This window comes from Microtus pennsylvanicus, chromosome 2, assembly GCF_037038515.1.
Source record: "Microtus pennsylvanicus isolate mMicPen1 chromosome 2, mMicPen1.hap1, whole genome shotgun sequence".
Classification (NCBI taxonomy): domain Eukaryota; kingdom Metazoa; phylum Chordata; class Mammalia; order Rodentia; family Cricetidae; genus Microtus; species Microtus pennsylvanicus.
In genome coordinates, this window is record NC_134580.1 from 31,295,949 (window position 1) to 31,318,791 (window position 22,843).

At 47.9% G+C, this 22,843-nt stretch overlaps 1 protein-coding gene across 2 annotated transcripts in view; it reads left to right on the forward strand.

The window, feature by feature from the left end:
- Acvr1b (activin A receptor type 1B) overlaps nt 1-22,843 on the forward strand; it is a 57,378-nt gene that overhangs the window by 30,544 nt on the left and 3,991 nt on the right. For both annotated transcript variants that reach the window (XM_075960711.1, XM_075960710.1), the window contains exons 2-8: nt 6,781-7,020; nt 7,599-7,847; nt 11,354-11,584; nt 14,926-15,093; nt 15,976-16,132; nt 17,720-17,844; nt 22,365-22,495. In XM_075960711.1, the coding sequence (XP_075816826.1) occupies nt 6,846-7,020; nt 7,599-7,847; nt 11,354-11,584; nt 14,926-15,093; nt 15,976-16,132; nt 17,720-17,844; nt 22,365-22,495 (1,236 nt within the window). In that variant the 5' untranslated portion in view covers nt 6,781-6,845. The remainder of the gene's footprint in view (nt 1-6,780; nt 7,021-7,598; nt 7,848-11,353; nt 11,585-14,925; nt 15,094-15,975; nt 16,133-17,719; nt 17,845-22,364; nt 22,496-22,843) is intronic.

Consider the following 22,843-nt stretch of genomic DNA (forward strand, 5'->3'; position numbering starts at 1 on the left):
CACTAGGAGCCAACAGAACCCAGAATGTGGGAAACTCCAGGATAAACCACCTGGAAATGTTGACATTGGGGCCTAATAGGTTTAAGAGCTTTTAGCCAAGTGTGCATTGAAACTTTTTTTTGGTCCAGATTTGAACAAACCAAATCCTGAAAGTTTTTTTTATTGATTTTATTGAGCTCTACATTTTTCTCTGTTCCCCTCCCTTTCTCTCCCCTCCCCTTCAACCCTCTCCCAAGGTCCCCATGCTCCCAATTTACTCAGGAGATCTTATCTTTTTATACTTTCCATGTAGATTAGATCCATGTAAGTCTCTCTTAGTTGTCTAGGTTCTCTGGGATTGTGAATTGTAGGCTGGTTTTCTTTGCTTTATGTCTAAAAGCCACTTATGAGTGAGTACATGTGATAATTGTCTTTCTGGGTCTGGGTTACCTCACTCAATATGACGTTTGATAGATCCATCCATTTGCCTGCAAATCAGAGAAGTGCAAATCAAAATAACTCTGAGATTTCATCTTACACCTGTAAGAATGGCCAAGATCAAAAAACACTGATGACAACTTGTGCTGGGGAGGTTGTGGGGAAAAGGGAACATTCTGCATTGCTGGTGGGAGTACAAATTGGTACAGCCCCTTTGAAAATCAGTATAGTAATTTCTCAGAAAATTAGAAAACAACCTTCCTCAAGACCCAGCAATACCACTTTTGGGTATATCCAGAGGATGCTCAATTGTACCACAGGGACATGTGCTCAACTATGTTCATAGCAGCTTTGTTTGTCATAGCCAGAACCTGGAAACAACCTAAATGCCCCTCGACCGAAGAATGGATAAGAAAAACGTGGTACATTTACACAGTGGAGTACTACATAGTTAAAAGTATCTTTTAAGATAATGGATTTAGCTGGGCGGTGGTGGCGCATACCTTTAATCCCAGCACTTGGGAGGCAGAGGCAGGTGGATCTCTGTGAGTTCGAGGCCAGTCTGGTCTACAAGAGTGAGTTCCAGGACAGACCCCAAAGCTACAGAGAAACTCTGTCTCAAAAAACCAAAAAAAAAAAAAGAAGAAGAAGAAGACGACAAAGATAATGGACTTGTGAGCACTGAGAGGCACTGGGAGTGTTTAAGATTCTCAGAGGGATCACCTGGGACCAGCTGCCCTGCTGTGCCTGAACTCGCGGCAGTTAGGGTCCAGGCACAGACAACAGAGTTTTGGGGCAGTCTCTCAGAACTTGTAGAGTAACTGAACAAAACTCTTTTTCCTCTGTCTTTAGCATTGTCGTGATAAGTGGGTCATTTAATTTATTTTGTGTTGGGGGAGGGCATGCCACAGCAAGTGTTTAGATTAGAGGACAACTTTCTGGGTTCCTTTCCTCAGATGTGGAGTTTCCAGGGTTCAAACTTGGGTCTTGAGGCTTGGCAACAAGTACCTTACCTGCTGGGCCTTCTCAGCAGCCCATTGGCCATTGTTTGAGCAAACATTTACTGTGAGCTGACGCCTATTCAATCCTGGAGATCCAGAGGTGAATAGAACACAGTTTATTTCTTTAAATGGCACTTTAGCTAGAACACTGTAAAGTGACCTGGTCTGCCTATTGTAAAGAGATTCCAGAAGGTCCTAGTTGTTCACTAGATCCAGAGTGAAGTTGAAGTCACTGATGAGTGGTGTCTGTGGGCTGTGGAGTTTCTCTGTGTAGACCTGGCCACCTTGGAACTCGCTCTGTAGACCAAGCTGGTCTTGAACTTAGAGATCCATCTGCCTCTGTCTCCCAAGTGCTGGGATTAAAGGCATGTGCCACCTGATTTGGAGTTTTTTAAGGAGGTAAAAATGTCTATGAATAAAGAGAGTGAGGTGATGGAATATGAATTGTCAAAGACTGACATGTGTCATGTGCTTCCTGTCTCACAACAAAAAGGAACATTTTTTTTACTGTATGTACAGACCTGCCTTTGAAAACTAGGGTGGCCAGCTACCATGTTGCGCTTGACACAGCCGGCTGCTTAGAATGCAGGCGGGTCAGCTGGAGTCAGGCCCCAGGAGGACTTGGGAAGGTCCTCTGCTCAGGAAAACAAGTGTCTGACCTGGTAGGCTGAGAGGACATCTGCAGGATGATGAGTTTGCCTGGGTAGGTGTTTCCAGTGGTTCTGAAAGTTAGGGTCCTGTGCATTGTCAGGGGGCATTGGAGAATACTGTGGAACTCTTGTCTGTAAGTCTGGAGACTGGAGCTGTGCACTCTTGTGTATACCGTTTGTGAGTTCCTTGCCGCCTTCCTCACAAAGCAGAACAGTTGATCTGCCTCAGCTCTGAGCTCTGTGGGCTTCACGTAAGAGGATGAGGATAACATAGAATAACGGAGTCAGTCTGTGCAGTGTGCCCTTACGGCAACAGCTGAGAGCGCCACGCCACACTAGAAAGCCACTGTCTCTGTCTTAACCCTATGACCTTACTTGCATGGCTCAATAGTGAAGCTCTTACCTGGCAAACCCGAGGCCCTGGACTCCACAAGTATCAAATATCAATCAGCCTGTCAGAAAAGAACTCCCACCAGACACAGCCCCTGCGTGGTGCATCAGCAGCACCAACAAAGAGCTGTAGGGAGGTTGGGTGAGGTCCAGGGCAAGTCACTGCCGTTCATACAGTGATGCTTTAGAAACTGCACCCACTAGTCTTGACGTGGAAGAGGCAGGTTCAGTGTGCCTCCCTCCCCGGGGATATGCTCCATGCTGTGTTGTCCCTAAGGAGTAATGAGTAAATTAAGAGTCATGGTTGCTGGGCTGGAGAGATGGCTCAGTGGTTAGGAGCATTGCCTGCTCTTCCAAAGGTCCTGAGTTCAATTCCCGGCAACCACATGGTGGCTCACAACCATCTATAATGAGATCTGGTGCCCTCTTCTGGCCTGCAGACATACACACAGACAGAATATTGTGTACATAATAAATAAATATTTAAAAAAAATAAATAAAAGAGTCATGGTTGCTGTCACTTTGCAGCTGGTTAGGTGTTTATCCCCTAGTGCATCCCCTAGTGATATCTTGTGAGGCTGTGAGTATGAGCTCTTGGTGATTCCTGGGGCTTCCCGGCTGAGCACAGCTTTGAGCATCTTTGTCCTCCTGAGGCTTTACAGAACACACAGCAGCCAGAGTCTCCCCAAGCTGGGGGCTTGGCCTTTCTCAAAACAACCTTTCTTCTGAATTGACTTTGCGTTCACATCTTACCACAAGCCACCTTCCAGTCAGACAGAGTTTGAACCATGCTCCAGTCCTGCTGTGGCAGCTTTGTCTTTGGTTCGGGTTTGACTAATTAGACTCGTTAATAACAGTCTGTTCTGGGGAGAGCTGCCCAGGTTCTGACCACTTTCTTTTCTTCCAGTTTTTGTTCTTTTTTTTTTCTTTGCAGTGTTGGGGACCAAACCTGGGGCCTTGCACATGTAGACAACTTTCTAGGGCTGAGTAAAATCCCAGCCTCTGCCTTGTTTACACGAGTGAGGTGGCGGCTCTGCTGTGATTGCCACTCCTAATGTATCTTACTGGTGGTAGAGTGAGGAGCGTTGTAGGCGCCCCTGTTTACACACATGGGCAGAGTGACCTGCTGCACCACCGTGAAACTTCACAAAGGTCTGTTTTCATTAGCCCAGATTTAACTTTTCAGAAAGAATTATTAAATTTAGGATACTAAGTTTGTAGTAAGTTCAGAACATGCTTATAATTTTATTATTGTTTCTTTTGTTTCAGTGAAAAGTGTTAGCAAGCGAGTAGCCAAGAATGTTTCTTTGGAAGCGTTTAGGAAAGGGCCAGGACTCAGGACAGAAAGGTGGGGACACCGTGGTTTCTGAAGAGCGAACCCAGAAAGCTTATTGCTGGAAAGGGCTTGAGAAGTCTTCTCCTTCAGTTCCCTGTTCTGGTTAATCATGAGGAAAGTGAGGTTGAGAGAGGTTAGGTAACTTCCCCAAAGCCACACAGGCCACACGACTGTTTAGCAGCTTCTTTCTGAGGCTGCAGCTCGCCACTTCCTACTTAGCGTAAGAGACATTTTCCTTGTCTGTGTCTTTTTATTTCAGTTTTTACATTACAAGGAGAGTTTGTTTATTGAGTATATCCTATTGAGATTTCTTTAGAGCATATGTGATGTTTCTGTGGTCCTGTGAACAGCCATTAAACAGCCTGCTTTACAGCGTCAGCCCAGACTGGAGTGGCGCAGCGGGGCGAGCTGAGTTCCAGGTCATGTGGCCAATATTAGAGCTGGCATTTAGGCTTGAGGTCTCTGTGACCTGTTACTCCTCTACCCCTGTGGCTCCTGGTGATGTAAGGCAGATCTCTTCAGTGTGGGCAGTGGTCATCTTCAGAGTGTGTCCTGTGCGCTGCTAAAGGCAAAGATATGCTAGTGGGTGGGGTGAGCCCTGCTCAGGGGAGCCCCAGCACTTAGCAGGCGCTTGGCTAATTTCCCTCTTGTCTCTGTAAGATAAATGGTGTTTTCTGGTTGAATAGTTGAGGCCCAGATAGGGCCAGGGACTTGCCCAGCTCCTTATCACAAACCCACATGGCCCATTTCCTAGCTTATCCTCGGCCCTTCTAGCATAGATTTCGCCACTTCTGCTCTTCTCTGTCTTACACCAAGATTGTCTAAGTACTTCCCAAAAATAATGAGCCACGTGTGGGTGTGCTCATTCTCCAGAATGAATCACTGTGAACAAGGCCAGCACCAACGAAAAAAGACTAAATATCAGGAATCAGGGGCTCCTGACTCCTCTGCCCCGCTAGTTGACGACTCTACAGGGACTGCTTTTGAAAAGGTGGCTGTGGGTTTGGCTGTGTCTCACCGTACTCAGAACAGTCATCTCTTGAAGTTGCTAATTTCCCTTTCTTGTTTCCCAAAATAGACCCTCTGCTGTTTTCTTTGTTGGACAGCACAACATGGGTGCTGAGATGTGTGCTCCCTGTAGGGAGCTCCTAAGGGACACAGAAGGGGTCGGCAGGACTCCTGGGGGAAGAAAAGGGAGTCCTAGCAGTGTTCTGAGACTTGAATAAATTTTAAGTTCTTAAGAGGAGTAAGACAGAGCCTGACTTGGAGGCCTGTGATCCCAGCACTGTAGAGACAGGAGGGTGGAGGGTTCAAGGCCAGGAGGACTACTTAGTGCAGGGTCTCAGACAGCAGACCCAGTGAGAGGAGTACTTAGTGCAGGGTCTCAGACCGAGTGAGAGGACTTGCAAGTAAGAGTCTGGGAGGGAAATTTGAGATTTTCTTCATCTTGAGTCTAGAAGGTTAGACCTGAGGTCCACAGGAAACTTGCTGGAAAAACTCCTTTTCTGATCTGAGTCCTTGTCTTACCTGCTTCAAATACTCTGCCTGTAAAAAAAACAGTGTAGCCCGAGCTACAGGCAGGCCGCTGCATGTTTGGGAATTCATCTCAGAAGATAGAGTTCTCATCAATCCCTGCAAAACACATGGGGCCCTACATGGAAGGGCTCCATGTCTATCTGCTTTCCTCTTACCCCCACCCCCAAATCCTTGTGTCCTTGTGTCCCTGAATGGGAACAACAAAGGGTTGTCTTGGGTTCAGAGCATAGACGACGAGATGAAGATGAGCTCTTTGTAGCCTGGGCTTTCCTTTGGATTGGCCACAAATCTTTTTACTGTAGTGAGCTTAGGGTGCAGGCCTTCCCACCGAGTGTGCCATGGCGGTCTTGCGCCCTTTCCCCGTCCCTTGGTGAGTGAGTGCCTTATTCAGCACTGCATGTACCAGCTTCAGTATTGTAGCCAGTGCTGCATTCCTGCCCATCCCAGGAGGTCAGGGCTAGGTTAGGCTTGGGAGACAGTAGAGGAGCAGCAACTGTCTGTGCTATTCTTGTTAGTCAGATAAATAAAGGATTGCAGATTCCAGGGCTGTTGAGTAGCTTTCAGAGGCGCCAAGTTCATTTACAGTGATTTCCTGCCGGTGGCACACACTTACGTGTGGTACATACCCAGCAAAACTCATTAATGCCAGTGGGGATTGTGTATCCTGCTTAGTTGAGAAAAGGGGGGGGAGAGTGTGTGTGTGTGTGTGTGTGTGTGTGTGTGTTACATACACACACATGAGTGTACATATGCATGCCAAGTGCTGCTTGGGTCCTTTTGGTATGGTTTAAATTTATTACACACTTTATCTGCATGATCTCATTTTCTCCTCACAATAACTTTGTAAAGTGGGCCTTCAAATTCTGTATGGAGAATATCCTCCTTGGCCCTCATGAGAGGGTACCAACCATGAACTAAAGGGAGAAGGTGATAATGGAGGCCAGGAAAAACTCCAGAAGAAGTAGTAATTGAGGCAGAGTTTTAAAGGATTTAGGCAGGAAAACAAACAAACCAACAAAATGCCAACACCGCAGTGAAAGGGTGTGTGAGAGCATGCCTGCTGTGTCCTGGGAACCGTGGTGCTGGTCCCCAGGAAGACATGGGTGAGAGTGGCCCCGGGAATTCCACACCGGAGTGTGTGGAATGTGGAGAGCACCTGTTCTCCAACGGGAAGGCTCCATCCATCTAGCAGGGTCATTTGGAAGGAGTAGGTGGTTCATTTGTCTTCATGGGCATACAGCAGAGCCGTTAGGAACTGTGGGGCCTACAAAGCTTTTTCTGGGAGCTAAAGTGCAAAGGTGCCTTCTGAGGCCGCCTTTCCTGCCCATTTCTGTGAACGGTGCTTATTTGGGGGAAATGAACTGTGCCGAGGGGGTCCTTCTGAGTCTGGAAAAGGACCTGAAGGAAGATCTTACATTCCTGTTGATACCTGCTCCTCCGTGTCCTGTAGCTCTGCTGTGTGCATGTACTAGCTGCCTACAGACCAACTACACGTGTGAAACAGATGGGGCCTGCATGGTCTCCATCTTCAACCTGGATGGCATGGAGCACCACGTGCGCACCTGCATCCCCAAAGTGGAGCTGGTTCCTGCCGGAAAGCCCTTCTACTGCCTGAGCTCTGAGGATCTGCGCAACACCCACTGCTGCTACAGTGACTTCTGCAACAAAATTGACCTCAGGGTGCCCAGTGGTGAGTGGACACCCTTCGCTTGTCTCCCTCATCCCTCCGTTCTGCTCTGCTAAGTGATAGCTGAAGGTGGATTTAGATGCTCCCTGAGGTGATGACAAAGGCAGAAGGTGAGAAGAGATTTCCTAGTTAATCCCAGAGCTCCCAGCTACTTGTGGGGTGTCCAATGTCAGCAGCAGAGCCATGTAAGGGACACACCTGGGGCTGGGGTGAATCAGTGTGAGCAAGGCTAGGATTAGAAAGGGTGGTGAGCACATTGGAGAAGGGTAGACAGCTCCCTGGGCAGCTCTGCCCTTTAGCAGGTCTTTCTGAGGGGAGACTGACCAGAGCCTGGAGGAGCCTGGGCCAAGCCTGCAATTCTGACGTACCTTGAACGTCCAGCGTGGGTGTGGTTCCACTGTTGGATGGTGGTTCACTGAGGGAAAGGTGACACCTGAGAGTATCCAGGCATAGGCTAGCCCAGGAAGACGGGGGAAACCACACTAAGGGTCTTTAATGTGACGTACAGTTTCAGGGATAAATTGGGCCACAGCATTCTCTTGTTTTGACTGGTTCTTCCCTCCTCTCACTCGTTTTCCCAGGGCACCTCAAGGAGCCTGAGCACCCCTCCATGTGGGGCCCCGTGGAGCTGGTGGGCATTATCGCTGGCCCAGTCTTCCTCCTGTTTCTCATCATCATCATCGTCTTCCTTGTCATCAACTATCACCAGCGTGTCTACCACAACCGCCAGAGACTGGACATGGAGGATCCCTCGTGTGAGATGTGTCTCTCCAAAGACAAGACACTCCAGGATCTTGTCTATGATCTCTCCACGTCAGGGTCTGGCTCAGGTACTAGGTTCTCCAGGCACTGTGTGTGTTGGCCCTTACAGCTGGTTCTCAGCAGGAGAGAGTGTTTATGAGGAAAGCTGGGCCCTGCTGTGTTGAGTCATTTGGTTTCATAATTCTCATCTGGAGTCTGACGTGTAATAAGATATGATAATGGCTATACCGAAAATCTTTCATTCTCCAAAATTCCAGAGGTCAAGTGCAAAACTTTTTCTTCAGAAACTCTGCCTCTCTCCAGCTGTTGTAGCTGTGTGTCTGTGAAAACTGAGCTGGTTCCATCTGACCAGTGGCATGCTCAGTTGAAGGGCTCCTCAAACAAGAGTGTGTTGGATTCCTGAGGTGCTGACAGCTAATCATTGATCTCTGCACAGCCACAAGGGGAGTTTGAGGACACTGAGCAAAGCTTAGAATGGAGACTTGGTGAATCATTGACTTGTTCCATTGCCCATGGTCTTTCAGTGAGAGTTATCAGAAAGGCAGCTTGAGCTTCCAGCATAGTTTGGCCCCCATTTCCTGTAGTGCTTGTTGTTGTCCAAGGCTTTCTTAGATGAGACATTGACCTCAGCTATGGACCTTGACATGAAACTAGAACTCGGGATGGAAAGACCCGAGGTTGCTCAACCAACAAAGACAAAAAAAGTTAAATGTGTGCTTGTGGGAGAACATAGCTGAAGTCATCTGCACCCCAGCACTAGCACTCGAGAGGCTGAGTGAGGCAGGAGAATTGCCTCAAGTTCAAGGTCAGCGCAGGCTGCCTAACAAGTATCAGGCCAACCAGGACTACATAGTGAGTCTCTGTCTCAAACCCAGCTCAGCTAACTATTAGATGTGCGTCTAACTGGAAAGACACGTTGCTGCTGCTTCAGTGAAGATAAATGATATTGTCAGAGCTATTCTGTTCTTCTGAAACATGGAAAAAGGCTGGTCGGTGGTGGCGCATGCCTTTAATCTCAGCACTCGGGAGGCAGAGGCAGGCGGATCTCTGTGAGTTCGAGACCAGCCTGGTCTACAAGAGCTAGTTCCAGGACAGGCACCAAAGCTACAGAGAAACCCTGTCTCGAAAAAAAAACAAAAAACAAAAAAAACATGGAAAAAGCATTCAGAAGGCAGTGTTGTCATGCGAGCTGGAACCCAGGCCTCACTGTGACTGTTTCCCTGCCATGGGCTACAAGGAAGGTGTGCCATCAGTTATGGCCAGATGCCCTCCAAGAACACAGGGAATCCTGTGAGGGCTGACAGCTCCTGAACGTCAGTGGTTTTGCCGTTATGAAGCTCGGCAGCAGAGAGCACCAACATGAATATATTTAAAAGCTGCATATTTTTAGAAACCTAGAAATATCTGGCGTGTGCTTTTCCACCAAAGGCAGGGCAGTGGCTGAAAGTGCCTGAGAGAGAGAGTTCTGGTGTCCTAGGGTTTTCAGATCCAAGTCAGCTGAGGTCAAGAAGTCCTGTGCACATTTTGTTCAGAATAAGGCAGTTCATGGCTGTTTCCCCTTGGGTAGTTCAGTCCATTCTTTGGTACAGAGTGTACAGAGCTTCCAAGGTGTTGGTCTTGTTTTTAATTATGTGTGTGTTGCAGGGGAACAGAGCAGAGGGTCAGACCTGTTGGAGCTGTACTTTGTGAGCCACCTTCTGATGTGGTTCTGGGGACTAGACTTGGATCTTCTGGAAGAATAGTTGCATTTTCTTTCATTTTTTTCTTTTTTTGGGGGGAGGAGGGGACAAGATCTCACTATGTAACTTTGGCTAGCCTGGAACTCACTATGTAGACTAGGTTAACCCGAAGCTCACAGAGATCTACTCTTTGCCTCCTGAGTGTTTGATTGAAGATGCACACCACCATGCCTGGCTCAGTATGTGCTCTTAACCATCGAGCCATCTCTCTAGCCTGGGTGTTGAGTCTTTAAAACACTAAGCTCACGCCATCTTTTAACAAATATGTGCTGAATGCCCTCTGGAAACAAAGGTTCAAAAAAAGCTGGCCTAGGGTTGGATAGGCTGGCAGTGTTGTTGAGGGATCTTACAGAGGTGTGTACATGTGAGGCAGGCAGGCAGGGAACATTCCAGACCACAGAACAGACTTTGAATGCAAAGAACAAAAAGCCATGAAGGTTTCCTGGTGTGTTTATAGACTCACAATAAGGAGTTGGGGGCTGGAGAGATGGCTCAGCGGTTAGGAGCATTACCTGCTCTTCCAAGGGTCCTGAGTTCATTTCTCAGCAACCACATGGTGGCTCACAACCATCTGTAATGAGGTCTGGTGCCATCTTCTGGCCTTCAGGCATACACACAGACAGGATATTGTAAAATAAATAAATATTTTAAAAAAAAAAAGGAGTTGGGCATGGTATGCCTAGCGCAGGCAGAGGCAGGCGGCCAGGATGAAGGGCTGTGGGACCATACTTTGTCTTGCAGTCAGAGCTTCCCCTGAGAGTTTTTACATGGGCAAGTGAATGCTTTTTTCCCCCACTTTGGATGAAACGAAATTTTGGCAGTGGTGCGGAGGATGGATCCATTCACTTGCCAGTCTCCTGTTAGAAAGGGCGGGTGGAGCAGGGCTGGTGTGGGCGTGTAGGGCAATGGCAGGGGGAGGAAAGACCAGTGGGAAGCCTTTCAGAAGGGGCCAGAGTGTGACAGGGCAGAGCGTGAGGGGAAGGATGGGCCTGACAGAGACCCTTCTGACGGTCCTGTCCAGTGTGAGCAGAGCACCGGTGTGGAGTCAGTCCTGGAGTTTGATTCTTGCTTGGTTTTTTTGTTTGTATCAATTTGAACTAGTTATATAATATCCCCTTTTGAGCCTTACTAGTTTTCTTGTCTGTACAGTGGTGATAATAGCAATGCCTGCCTTCTGAACATTAAGAAATGAGGTAATTTCTGTAAAACCCTTAGCACACAGCAAATCCACCAAACCTGGGGATTCCTAACAGCTGCTATTTGGTCCAGGGAGGGAGTGGACGAAGGTAAAGTCAGTCATGATGGTGAGGGTGATTGGACAGCCAGAGAGACAGACACTGAATGAGGCGAATGAAGCCCTGGTGAGCCCGCCAGGATGGTCAAGTGAGTCATGCGTTAGTGTGGGTAGTCACCCTGTACACCTGGAGCCTTCCTGTTGGCCACGCAGCGTTGCCCTCTAGTGGCTACTGAGCAGGGTGGCCAGGAAGGCAGTGCCCACTTCGGGAGCCCCTGCTTTCACTTTTTTCAGTTCCCATCAGAATAAAGCAGGTACTGATGAGTTTGTAAATGTGGTCAAAGATTTGCATGCAAGTTTCTTATTCAACAGACCAGAGGGGCAACTAATCATGTGTGTTTTCTGTACCGACTTGCACTTAGCCTGCCAGTGGTTCCCTAGCATGGCTTAGGTCTTACTGTTGGCCCTCTGTGGCTACTGGGCTAGAAGAACCTGGAGAGACACCTTGTTGAGGATCTTTCTGGGGACATATGCTGAGTGGCAGGCTCAGAGTTTAGCAGATTTGCATTATCAAATTTTCTCTTCATTCTTTGGCCCACAGGGTTACCCCTTTTTGTCCAGCGCACAGTGGCCCGAACCATTGTTTTACAAGAGATTATCGGCAAGGGCCGGTTTGGGGAAGTATGGCGTGGCCGCTGGCGAGGTGGTGACGTGGCTGTGAAAATCTTCTCTTCTCGTGAAGAGCGGTCGTGGTTCCGGGAAGCAGAGATCTACCAGACAGTCATGCTGCGTCATGAAAACATCCTTGGGTTTATTGCTGCTGACAATAAAGGTACAGAGTACCCCAAAGTCAGTGGCATTGTGGGGGGACACTAGAGAGACCTGGCTGTCCTGCAACACACAGAGGAAGTCTGGATAAGATCATGATTTCAAGCCCTTTTGAAAATGTGGAGCCTTTTATGCAAGAGAAACTCACATGGAACCCAGGTCATTAGGCAAGTAGGAAGGCTCTCCTCACCCCACACCTGCACTGAGTGTGGGCCTGTGGGGACTCCCATTTGTTTATTTTGAAAATCTCTGTGATAAGGAATTATGGTTTCCCCCTCCCAGGAAAGAGTGGTGACAGAAATGCATGCAGCCATATCCTACAACACAGCCAGCATTGTATACTCTTGTTGTGGCAGCCACCGAAGAACAAAGACCTGCCTGTTCCCGGAGTGTTACCTAGTAGTTGTGAGACTGTACCTAAGGCTCCTGAGCTGCTGCTGCTGATTCCCCGTTTCTTCCCCTCTCCTCCCTCTTCTCCCTCCCCCTCTCCTCTCTCTCCCTTTCCTCCCTCTCTCCTCTCCTCCCCCTCTTCTCCCTCTCCTTCTCCTGTCCTCCTCCTCCTTCCTCTCTCCTCTTCTTTGTTAGGGAGTTGAGGCAGAATGTTGCCATATAGTACAGCCAGACCTCAAATGTGGTCTTGTGTCTCAGCCTCTCAAATGCTGAAATTTATGATATGTGGGCCACACCTGACTGTCCTGCTGCAGTGTTGAGGTTTTTGCTTGTGCCCGTTCCTATTTTGAGGACCTCATTGATGGGTAAACTAACAACTGTTGGTAAGAGGCAAGTATAAGCCAGTCTAGGTGAGTGATATTGAAGGCAGGCCCTATATAAGCTTGACAAACATGGCAAAAAACTGGACAGAAAGGAAAATCCATGTGTACATGTGCAAAGGTAAGATGTGTTTGGGTTCTGCAGATAACATGAGAGAAGCAGTGGAGAGGTAGGCAGAGACCAGGGTATGCTGGGCTTGTGTGTGTGTGTGTGTGTGTGTGTGTGTGTGTACATGTGTGTTAGCATTAGTGCATGCATGTGCGTGTGTTCATGTGGTTCTTTTGTGTGAAGTCAGTGTCTTTTTCTGTATTATTCTCTGTAAATGGCACCTTTTGTCCCAACCACCCAGTCCCAAATAAACACACAAAAACTTACATTAATTCCAAAATGTTTGGCTGTTAGCTCAGGCTTATTACTAACTAGCTCTTACAACTTAGTCCATTTCTATTAATCCTTGTACTGCCCCGAAGCTCGTAACCTTCACCTCTATCCCATTGTGTGTGTCTGACTCGTTCTCCATCTGGCTGGCAACTTCTATCACTCCACCCTTCTTCATCTTACCATTCTCAGTTTGGCTTTCCCACCTAACTCTATCCTCCCTTGCTATAGGCCAATCAGCTTTATTATTAACCAATGAAAGTAATACACATTCATAGTGTAGAGAAGGATTTTTCTACAGCAGTTCTCTGCCCACTGTTTTTAGATAGTCTCTCACAAAACCCAAAGCTCACCGATTGGCTGGACTGGCTGCCAGCAAGTCCCTATGATCTTCCTGTTTCTACCCACCAATCTAATGCTAGGGTTACAGGGACGTATGTCGTGCCTGTTTCTTATCTGAGTGATGGGCATCCAAACTCAGGTTCTCATGCTTGCACAGCAAACCCGTGAAGGAGGCACTGAAAGGGTTGTATTTGATACTAACACAGAGGTAACCATTCAAATGCTGTTCATTAATTTAATAACATTGGTCACTGTGGGCCAGGGCCTCTACCAGGCTTCCAAATCATCTTACATAAAACAAACTACACAGAGATCCCAGGGGAAGAGGGGACAGACACCTGAAAGGTAATATACCTGAAATACAGAAATTGTAAGGTAACTGGGTATGTTTTAGAAGTCTCTAGCACTCATGACACAGCTCACTCTGTGGCACAGTAACTTTAGAGGCTAGTGTCCACTGAGCCTCTGGGAAATGCTAAGCTTTGGTTTTGCTCCTAAGACAACCACAGAGCTTCTTCCTCACGGTGCTGTGGGGTTGGAGATGACCCCAGCTGCCCCCAAGCTGAAGAGAGTCTCAGTCCTCTGAAAAAGTGCCTACTCTTGCAAACATCTTAGAATCATTGGAAGGGCCAAACCATCTTTTTGTAACAAACCAGTGGGCCCTTAAGAAGCAGTTGCTGGTTAGAGTAAGATGCTTGTCCGGGTCAGAGGTGCCAAGGTTCTCTATTGATTCTGGCAGCTGATGAGAGCTGGGATCTGGCCAGTGACACCGCGTGAGAACCAGGGAGAGGGAAGTCGGGCTCCTTTTTCTTGCCTTTTTACCATGATATATTCGGTGTGATGCCCTGGAACTAGCACCAGTCCAGAATTTGGGAGCTCTCAGTTCAATTTCTAATCTTCCCAGGGACAGCAGCATAGCCTATTTTGATTCCTGGCCCTTTTCTTCCTTCCCTTCCTCTCCTGTCGTCTTTCCTCTACCACCTCATGTGAAAGAGAAGATACAGTGGCTAGTCATGCATGGAAAGGTGTTCTTGGTTCTGTAGAAGCGATGCGCGAAGGAGTTCTTCCTACTCTCATCCTGGCTCCTGGCCTGAGAATGGCCACAGGCTGGAAAGAGACTTCAGTGAGACAGGTGCTGGGCTCTGGGTTACCCAGCATTCAGGGAAGGGAGAGGCCTTTGTGGTGTTTCCTCCTTGGCAGTGGCAAATGTAGCTTTGCGAATCTCATGTCAGGGTTGTAACAAAGTGGAACCCATTGCTTTCCCTCGGCACACTTTGTTCTTTCCTGGCTACCCCACATTGCAAATTTGGCAGTAAAATGGAGTATTGTTTAGAATTGTCCTCAGTCCTCTTCAGTGTTCCCCACTGTTTCAGTCACTTGTTGTTGCCGTGTTAAAACACCACAGCCAAAGCAAAGTAAAGGAGAGTTACTTTGTGCTCACTGTTCCAGGGCTTGAGTCCATGAAGATGAGGCAGGGGCAACAGGCAAGGGGCTGCTGGACAGCAGCTGAGAGCTCACATCTTGATCTACAAGCAGGATGGCTCAGAAAGCCTGCCCCCACCTGTCCCCAGAAACATACTTCCTCTAGCAAGGCCCCACCTCCTAGGCTTCCCAAACATCCCTCAACTGGGTCAGACAATCAGATGCCTGAGATAGTGGAGCAGGCCTAAAGAAGAAATCCTGTTCCCTGTCCACCCTGGAGGTTGCTATAGGGAAGTGGGGTCCAGTGGAAGCCAGAGGTGTAGATGCAAGAAGTGTAAATCCAAGGTCCTGAGCCTGGCCTCTTCTGGTCACATTGCACACCTGCTTCTTGTTGTCACAATCTCCTGCTCAGACTTCCTTTGTTTTCTGCAGATAACGGCACCTGGACCCAGCTGTGGCTTGTCTCTGACTATCACGAGCATGGTTCCCTGTTTGATTATCTCAACCGCTACACAGTGACCATTGAGGGAATGATTAAGCTGGCCCTGTCTGCGGCCAGTGGGTTGGCACACCTGCACATGGAGATTGTGGGCACTCAAGGTGAGCATGAACTCAGATAAGGAACAGAAAGCTTGAGACAAAAGACCTATCCATCGTCATCTGGTCCTCTTCACTGAGGTAGCTGGGACCAAACTTTGGAAATGGTAGTTTCATCTGAGTGCCAAACTGTCTGAGCAAGAACAAAAGATAAACATGTTTCTTTATTGGCTCTGTCGTCAGCCCTCTCCTGAGGAAGGTCTGAGGTGAGATCTTGGCTGCTGTTAACACGTGGCTCAGTGGTTTACTAAGGAATAGCATTTTGGGATGCACTGTGAAAGAGTGGAACTAAGAAGAGGTCAGCATGCCACAAGCAAGAGTGTAGGAATCTCATGCTGAGGTTGGGCACTGCCTTGCACGTCTCATGGTGGCAAGACATGGGGCCCACCTGTCTGCAGGCTTTCCTGGAAGAGGACCAGGCTTCGTGCCAGATTGTCTTGTTGGCTCCAGATCCTGGGCTTGCCCCAGCAGCAGGTGTGAGCTCTGGGACTTGATTGGCCCTGGGCAGCAGCTCTTACTATGTGTGGTAGGAAGCCAGCGTGACAATCAGGCCCTAGTGTTGCAGGACTAATGTCAGTCCCAGTCCTCAGAGTCACCACCAGTTGTGTGTGTTCAGTTGTCCACCTGGGCTCTTCAGGGCTGGTGGGTGGTGGTATTATAATGTTGAACAATAACCGTGTCATTCTGAGGCATGTCAAGTACTTCAAGGAATGCTTTGATTCTCTCACATTCCCAGGAAGTATCATTGTTCTAACTGTCCAGAAGAGAAGGCTGAGCTACTCATGGGAGGCAAAACCAGGACTCGGCTCACAGAGTCTGGCTCAGAATCCATACATTTTCTATGTGTTTATCTTCCTTAAATGTATCTGGTTTTGTCTCTTCCAGGGAAGCCTGGAATTGCTCATCGAGACCTAAAGTCAAAGAACATCCTGGTGAAGAAGAACGGCATGTGTGCCATTGCAGACCTGGGCCTAGCCGTCCGTCATGATGCAGTTACTGATACCATTGACATTGCTCCAAATCAGAGGGTGGGAACCAAACGGTAGGAAGGCCCTAGGCTTCAGCCCTCACTCATCAGGAGGAAATGAAGGAGGAAATGAAATGTCTCCTTGTCCTTGAATGGCAAATGTTGGTCTTCCCTTCCTCACATTGGAACTCTGCACAGTAGTCCTAACAGGCACTAGTACCAGGCAGAGCTCTCTGGACCCGTGTGAGCTGTGGCCCTTGCAAAGGGCCGTGGGGAACAAATTTAGAGCAGGAGGCCTGGTTTGGTGGCATACGCCTTTAGTCTCAGCACTTAGCAGGCCGAGCCAGGCAGATCTCCATGAGTTCAAATACACAGTGAGACCCTGGGGTAAGGCTTACTGGAGAAATGACTCTGTGATTAAGAGCATATACTACTCTTGCACAGGACCCAAATGTGTTCCCAACGCCCATAGCAAGTTGGATGGCTCACAGCCAGCTATAATTCCAGCTCCAGGAGATCCAAAGTCCTCTTCTGACCTCCTTAGGGGGTGGGCACACACACAGAGACAGACAAATAGTGAAGATAACTATTTTAAAATAAAAAACTAGGTGGTGATGGCTCATGCTTTTATTCCCAGCACTTGGGAGGCAGAGGCAGGTAGAGAGATCTCTTGAGTTCAAGGACAGCCAGGGCTACACAGAAACCCTCTTGTATGTTTTGTTTTAGTTTTTGAGTTTGTTTTTGTTTTTTTGAGACAGTTTCTCTGTGTAACAGCCAGGCTGTCCTGGAACTCCCGCTAAAGAGCAGGCTGGCCTTGAACTGACAAAGATCCTCCTGCCTCTGCCTCCCAAGTGTTGGGATCAAAGGTATGCGCCACCACCGCCGGGCAAGAAACCTTGTCTTTAAAAAACAAACAAACAGACCAAAAAAATGAAAGATTCTGCAGCAGGATTTTGGAGGGTAGAAGCCAGTCCTGACTGACGGCAGTGTAGAGAGTGGCTTACAGAACCCCTTGAAGGGGGCAGGGAATGTATCATGTTTGAGATTGCAGGACAAGGGTGCCAGGCTGGAGCAGAACTAAAGAAGACTGGGGACTGGCTACCTGAGGGGTTTGGCCTGCTTTCCACTGCACTGAGAAGGGAAGGAACTATATAGCTGACATCGTAAGATGGAGGGAGAAAGAGAAGGTCTGTGCTGTATCTAAGTGGATTACTTAAGCTGCTCCTTTTTGTCGTTTGACCTGAGATTGCATCTACTCAGGCTCCAAAGTGTAGCTGGGGGCATCTGCATCACATAGTTACACACAGTCACCGTGCAGAGTCACTAAGTATGATTTTGATCACCTAGAATTGTTTTCACCCATCTGAAGTCAGGGAAGGTAAAGTCAGAATGAAACTTAAGGTTGCTCCATCACTGGTCTCCCTGTAAAGTGACAGCTCCAGTAGCCACCTGTGTGGTCCCACAGCACAGACAGTGCCAAGAAATCCAAGCAGGCTCCAATAAAAAGCATCTATGCTGAGACTTTCAGCTTGAATTCAAAGCAGGTTGTATAGCAGAAGAGAAGTGCTCACTCCTGCTTCTCAGAGAGCTGCATTGGAGTAGTGTTCTTACACATCCAGACCTCATGGGATGTACGTAACTGTGTTCCTCTTGCCATTCCAGATACATGGCTCCTGAAGTACTTGATGAAACCATCAACATGAAGCACTTTGACTCCTTCAAGTGTGCCGATATCTATGCTCTTGGGCTCGTATACTGGGAGATTGCGCGAAGATGCAATTCTGGAGGTACCTCCATCCTTCTCTACAGCCTGTGGAATGTTTGGTTCCTGAGTCCTGGAGGCAGTTGTGTTGAGACGGCAGCTTGGTGTTATGTTTGTTTGCATGGGCTAAGGATGAACTAAGGGCTTTGTTCATGTTAGACAAGACTCTTCATGTTCTAACCTTAGGACCAGCTTGTCGAATAGTGTTGTTCTTTGTGATAATCATTTTGATAACTCATTAGACACGTGACACACACTCTTTCTCTCTCTTCCTCCCTCCTCCTCTCCCCTCACTCACTGTCTTTCTTTGTAACCTGTAGTGGAGGAGAATCCCTAGGCTGTGTATGGACCAGGGTTATGAGTCGGCAGTTTATTTTGACATCTAGGCCTTCCAGATGCAGTCCTAGCCATGTCTCTGGGGAAGCCTTGTGCTTCCTCCTTGCAGTTAGAGTGGAGCTTTCCAGGGTGACACGTGCTCTTAGGACTTTCTTATTTATTTATTTATTAAATTTATTTATTATTTTACATATATAGTGTTCTGGGCACCAGATCTTGTAGTAATAGGAGCGGCGGGGCTGCATTCCCAGCACCCCGGCCGCCTGCTCGGCTAGCTTATGCCCCGAAATAATTACACGGACACTGTATTCTTTTAATCACTGCTTGGTCCTTTAGCTCTAGCCCTTACTGGCTAATTCTGATATCCCAATCAACCCATCTCTAATAATCTGTGTGCACCGGTCTTACCGGGAAAGACTCAGCATGTCTGACCTGGCAGCTTGTTTCATCGCGTGCGTCTGCCCAGGAGCGGGACATGGCGTCTCTCTGAGGCATCTGCTCTCGAGAGGAGAGCTGTGGAGTCTGAGCTCACTTCCTCTTCCTCCCAGCATTCTGTTCTGTTTACTCCTCCCACCTATCTTCTAACCAATGAGGACCAAGCAGTTTCTTTTTATTTAACCAATGACCTTCCTCCATCAAGATCTCATTATAGATGGGTGTGAGCTATCATGTGGTTGCTGGGAATTGAACTCAGGACCTCTGGAACAGCAGTCAGTTCTCTTAACCTCTGAGCCATCTCTCCAGCCCTCTTAGGACTTTCTTAAAGTGCCTTTTCTTCCCTCATCATTAAAGAAACAACCAAGCCCGACAGCCACAGTTGCTTGTTCGTGTCAGAGCCTGAAGAAAAGGTAGCATCAGGGTTAGCAGGAATGTTTTTTTGTCAACTTCTATGAGTGTCTTATGATGGCCTCCAAATATTCTGTCATGTTCTCAAGTTCAAGAGCCTCTAGAGTGCCCCCTCCAGCAGGACCTTTTTTCTATTCCTACCCTTTTCTGACCGTGATGTGTGTGGTAGACGCAAGTAATGGAGGAGTTGCTGAGGTAGACATGGGTTTGGGCCTCTTAAATTTTGATCGGTATGACTAAGTAAAGCTGATCATGAAAATTCTGGAGCTAGAATGTAATATAATATACATCCATATGTACATACATATATACATGCATGCATACATATAAGAATGTAATGTATATACATTCACACATAAATATATGTGTATATGTGTGTGTGTGTATGTGTGTATGTATATGTGGTATAAGCCCCAGCATCCCTCTTTCCACAAAGAAAAGTATCATGGGTCTTTTTAAAAATTGTTGTGTATCTGTGATATGTATGTGTTCCCATAGGTACGTGCACATGTGTGTACATGTGGAGGCCAGAGGTTCACCTCATGTTTTTGAGACTGGGTGTCTCACTGAACCTGGAACTCATGGGTTAGCCTGAATGGCTGAGCTGTTCCAGAGATCCTCTTGTCTTTATCTCTCCTTCTGCACTGGGTTCCAGATGTGTGCTGGCTTTTATGTGAGTCGGTTGCTCATGCCTGCACATAGGCATGTTAACCACTGAGGTGTCTCCTTAGCCCTGTCAGACAACACTTAAACTGTGAAGGGGTCTGTGTGCTCTTCCTAGTGGTCCAGAAGCCAGGGCTGACTATGTTCTCATTGATATCATCACTGCAAGGCTGTAAAGATAGAAATATCACGCTCATTTTGTAGCTGAAGAAAGTGAGTGAGAGAAAGGCTCCGCGCACAAGGTCACAGAGCTGAAACTCTAGCAGGCCAAGGCATCAGCTCCAGCTCCCAACTGCCCCTTAGACAAGTATTACCACGTCAAATTCTCTGTTTAAAAATCTTACCTAGGGGCTGGAGAGATGCTCAGTGGTTAAGAGCACCGGCTGCTCCTCTAGAGGACCCGGCCCCAGCTTTCATGTGGCAGCTCACAACCATCCATAACTTCAATTCCAGGGGACCTGACTCCTCCTTTCTACCTCTGCCAATGCCAGTCATACCCACGGTGCACACACATAAATCAGGAGACATTCGTACACATAAATAAATAAATCTCTTTTTCCATTTTTATTTATTTAAGATAGAGCTTCTCTGTGTAGCCCTGGCTATCATGGAACTCGCTCTATAGAACAGACTGGCTGCGAACTCAGAGACCGCCTGCCTCTGCTTCCTGAGTGCTGGGATTAAAGACGTGCACTGCCACTGCCCTGCACTTACTACGGCTTCTTATGTGTAAATCTAAAGGATAAGAATTTAAAATATGGGGGTTGGAGAGAAGGCTCAGTGGTTAAGAGCACCAGCTGTTCTTCCAGAGGTTCTGAGTTCAATTCCCAGCAACTACATGGTGGCTCACAGCCATCTGTAATGGAATCTGATGCCCTCTTCTGGTGTACATGAATATATAATAATCCAGAAATCTTTAACAGCACACACACACACTAAAAAGAAAAAGGAATTTCAAACACTCCAGTTACTTCACTTTTAAAAGTGCATCGTGGGATGCAGAAGCAAGAGGACTCCAAGCTGAAGGCCTCTGTGAATTTAGTGAAGGGTGCTGCGGTTGTGGTCCAGTGGTAGAGCCCTTGCCTGTAGCCTGGTGTGGAGGTGAAGATCTATAATCCTGGTGTCCAGGAGGCTGAGGCCTGAGGCCAGTATAACCACATATAGCAAGACTTTACCTCAGAAACACAAAGGAATGCTGGGGTAGGACGGAGTCTAGTGGAGTGCTTGCCCAGCTGTGTGAGGCCTTGGGTTTAACAGCACATAAAACTCAGACTGGACTGCACTTAGCGCAGCGCTAAGTCTCTTGGCTCAGAAGGTCACCTGCAGTCCATGTCCTGTAGTCTCGCTGACTGCCTTGTGTGAGGTCCATGTGGCCTCCTGTTCCTGATATCTCCTATGAATTGCTAGTTTGGTATATCAGTTAGAATAATATTCAGGTTGGGATTTTTTTGTTTATTCAAAGCAAAAATACATTGTGGACATTAGTATGGGCTTCTGATACAGAGTGCAGAATGTCGGCCCTTCCCTTTGTAACGTTGACAGCCAAAGGTTAAAATTCCAACATGCCAGCTTTGATTCAAGGTCTTCACCTCCTGTGAGTCAGCTGTATTCTTGTGAAGAAAGACAGCCAGGGGTTAGGCTGACCCACACCTGTAACCCACCTCAGAGACAGACTGAGGACCATGGGTTCAAGGCCAGCCTGAACCCCATCTGAGACACTGTGTTGAACCAAAAAGGGGAAAAATAATAAAGTACAGCCTCACCCAGTTGCTTCCCACAGTGTTTGCTTGCAGCAGGAAGTGCAAGAGGGCACGCTCCTTCCAGCACCCAGGGTTTTCAAGAGCCGCTTGCTCTCGGCACCTGAGAGGACAGACCTTCTTTTTCTAGCATTAGTGTGAACTGATGGGCTTAAAAATACCATTCTCTCTTGGCCGGGTGGTGCACGCTTGAGGCAGGAGGATCTTCGAGTTCAAGGTCAGCTGGTCTACTTAGTGAGTTCCAGGACAGCCAGGACTATATAGAGGGACCCTGTCTCAAAAGAATGGAGCAGGCCTTGAGAGCATGTTTGCGGGTTCTAGCAGGGGAGTGCAGCTGCCTGTGTGCCCTTGACCAAAGACCGCTCTTCTTCCATTTGGGGACGGCGTGTAGCTTCAGGAGGCCCGGGGCGCACATGAAATGGAGAGGGAGGAAGGCGATACCCACCTAGCCAGCCAGATCAGCTGAATCCACCCTGGCATTGATGGGGCGACAGATGTCCCAGCCAGACCGCTTTTACTGCTCCTGTCAGACTTCTAGCTTCTAGTCTCTCTAGATGTTGTCAGTTCGGTCCATTGGGAAATGCTCACGTGACCCTAGTAGTCCAACATTTTCTGTGCTTTTTTTTTTTTTTAAATGAATGAAAGATTTTTTTTGGCTATGCTTGTCAGCTTCTCTTTTTGCTGTTGTTTCTGAGGTGGGTTATAAGACTAGTTTGAACTCACAGTACTGCCCCAGCCTCCCATATGAGGGCACTAGGAGCCCAGACTATGTGCGGCTATGCTCCTGTGTGCGCCTTGCTGCCGTGCCTGGAATCGGCAGCCTTCTCCAGAGGAACTGGGCTCATTTTTGTGGGAAATCATTGCACAGCTCGAAGCACAGCTGTCATTGGGTTTGAGGTGGCTTGCCCTTCCTTCTGTTGGTGACTGTGTTATTTTCTTCTAGGAGTCCATGAAGAATATCAGCTGCCGTATTATGACTTAGTGCCCTCCGACCCTTCCATTGAGGAAATGCGAAAGGTCGTCTGTGACCAGAAGTTACGACCCAATATCCCCAACTGGTGGCAGAGTTATGAGGTAAGGAGCCTGCTTGACACTTAGGGCTTCCTCCATCTGCTGAATTTCTCTACGTGGGACAAAGGAGGGGTTTGTTTATTTCTTAATGGACCAACTCTGAGGTTTGCCTTCCAAGTGTATCTTTTGTCTGAAGGTCCAACATATAAGACTTTGTGATCATTAGCATAGTGCCTGGCCTCGAGCGATGGGCCGTGGTCGTGTTGTGGCGCACTGCACGGATTACAGGTCTCAGAGAGTTGAAGATAGGTAGGAAGTGTGAGTGAATTTTCTTTTCAGAGATTGCTCTGGTTCCTTCTCTGCATAGAGGTCTACGCAGCTGTTCCCGACTCTGAAGTACCCAAAGTCCCC